Source organism: Drosophila miranda, assembly GCF_003369915.1.
Source record: "Drosophila miranda strain MSH22 chromosome Y unlocalized genomic scaffold, D.miranda_PacBio2.1 Contig_Y2_pilon, whole genome shotgun sequence".
Classification (NCBI taxonomy): domain Eukaryota; kingdom Metazoa; phylum Arthropoda; class Insecta; order Diptera; family Drosophilidae; genus Drosophila; species Drosophila miranda.
In genome coordinates, this window is record NW_022881614.1 from 25,907,834 (window position 1) to 25,909,885 (window position 2,052).

Here is a 2,052-nt window from a genome sequence, read left to right on the forward strand (position 1 = left end):
TATCGTTTGGCATTGAGGCATGTCCATATAGTATAGGTTCTTTATTCTGGCTTCTCTAGGATTTCGCCGTGCACCTCTCATTCCATTCTAGATCGGGTGGTACTATTTCGTTCATTCATAGATATTCCCGTCGAGTGCTGTCGATCTTTCGGTGATTGTTTAGATCGTATGAAGGTAACATCTGGTTTCACAAAATTTTTCTGGGGCATAACACACACAGACACACATTCGGCGTATGCGTAATATTTCGTTTTTGTTTGTTTACATATTTTGCATACAAAGTGTATTTCTCCCTCAAAATTGTTTTCGAAAATGTTATACAAACAAAGCAGATAGGCGCCCCATATGCGGGAGGTATGGAAGAGAGGGACGAGAGTATGCCAAACCAGATTAAATTGCAGTAAAATCATGTTCCGCCCCGTTCGATGCGGTTCAGCTGATGTTGTTCCCACTGATCGTCTTTGATTGCAGCCTGCTGCCGATCGAGTTGAACGATTCTTTGCGGGATCTGGAAGCTAGAATCTGGAGTCCCATTCATTAAGTCGTATCTGGATAGCTGGAGAGCGACGACCACCCAAATGGAGCGGTTGGAGCCCATCGGAGTCTCTCAAGCTCTGTGCTCTGTATTGCTGTCACTCCTCTGCTGCTGGTGCTCCTAGTGCTGCTGCTATGGTGATCGTGCGTCGCGTCTGATGATTGTGCAAAAAGCTTCGCAGTCGCTCGCCCTCTTTCTCTCTCACTGTGCTTTTCACTCTCTCTCTCTCTCTCTCTCTCTCAGAGCAAGTGCTTTTCATTGAAAAGACTCTGCAGCGTAAGTAGCTTCGATTAGTGCGACGTGAGCAGTGCCAACGAGTGGAAGTAGAGATAGATTATCCGCGATACCGATACGTTCCAATTCGATCCGCAGAGTGTTACCCACAGAATTGAGCAGAACAGAATAGAATCGAACAAAACATATCATGTCGATAAGAAAGAGCTTGTTTAGCTGCCTGATGGTGGCTCTAGTGATGGCGAGGATGCTCCGCTCCGTACGGGCGGACATCGAGACAAACGAAGTGAACGATCAAGATGTGTACAGTAAGTGTGAGACCCGGGAATACCCTCTGTCCAAATATCCAGAGCTAATTCTCCTACTCCTCTAGTGCTTCAGGGAGTACGGGTGTATCCGAATGACCGCCAGTGCGTGCTGGTTGGAGGACTATGCGTGAAGACTAGCGACTGTACGGAGCCAACCAACAACAAGGGACTGTGCCCCACCAGCGTCCACCATGGTGTGGAATGCTGCTACGAACGTGAGTACAAAATGCCTAACCACCCCGCTGTGATGCACCTGCTTAACTCCCCTCCCGCACCCATAAAAACGCCCTGCCATCAGTTCGACCCAAACCCGAGTCTAGTCCAAATTTAAACAAATAAACATACCTGATTCTACCACAAATTCGATCCGTAATTGGTATTACTTGCTGTGTCCATATCTCGCCACTAATCCACTCATTCTGTACTACAACCACCCTCAACCATCCTCAAACCATCCCGTTGCCCGTTACAGTGCCGGTCCGACCAGCGCCCTGTGCGGAACACCTGGGAATGTGCATGGATCGATGCCACCAGAGGCTCTTGAGACCTGGTACCGATTGCGGCAATGGACAAGTCTGCTGTGTTTTGATTTATTTATAATCCTTTTACACACACACACAACACACAACACACAAACACACACACACTTCTACACACCAACACACACACTTACATATAAAATGTATTTATTTAACTATATATTAATTATATTGTACGATCCATCACCCCGACAAGAGTGAAATATTTGACTGCTTCCAATAAATGCATTGTAAATATTTTCAAAACAATTCTCGTCTCAATCACGCACAAACACGGACTGACAGGCACGCACATGCGCTGGGGTCGGGGCTCAGCTGACAGCTCCTCCTTATCGGAGGCAGAGCTGAAAACCACAGAGCTGCAACGTCACGTGCCCCACAGTGTACAGTTGTGTGGGCAGAGGAAGAACAGCACGAAAAGCAGTAAAAACGGAAA

General features: G+C 47.1%; 1 protein-coding gene across 2 annotated transcripts; it reads left to right on the forward strand.

The window, feature by feature from the left end:
- The first annotated feature begins 817 nt into the window (after positions 1-817).
- On the forward strand, positions 818-1,808 carry LOC117185777 (U-scoloptoxin(19)-Sm1a-like). 2 transcript variants are annotated; one of them, XM_033397830.1, is made up of 3 exons: positions 818-1,077; positions 1,143-1,292; positions 1,550-1,808. In XM_033397830.1, exons 1-3 carry the CDS (start codon positions 960-962, stop codon positions 1,675-1,677), a joined length of 396 nt encoding a protein of 131 aa, XP_033253721.1. In that variant the 5' UTR covers positions 818-959; the 3' UTR covers positions 1,678-1,808. The 2 variants fall into 2 exon arrangements, with proteins under 2 accessions (XP_033253721.1, XP_033253722.1); XM_033397831.1 differs by lacking the exon at positions 1,550-1,808 and adding an exon at positions 1,376-1,539 and having other exon boundaries at positions 960-1,077.
- Positions 1,809-2,052: the final 244 nt, after the last annotated feature.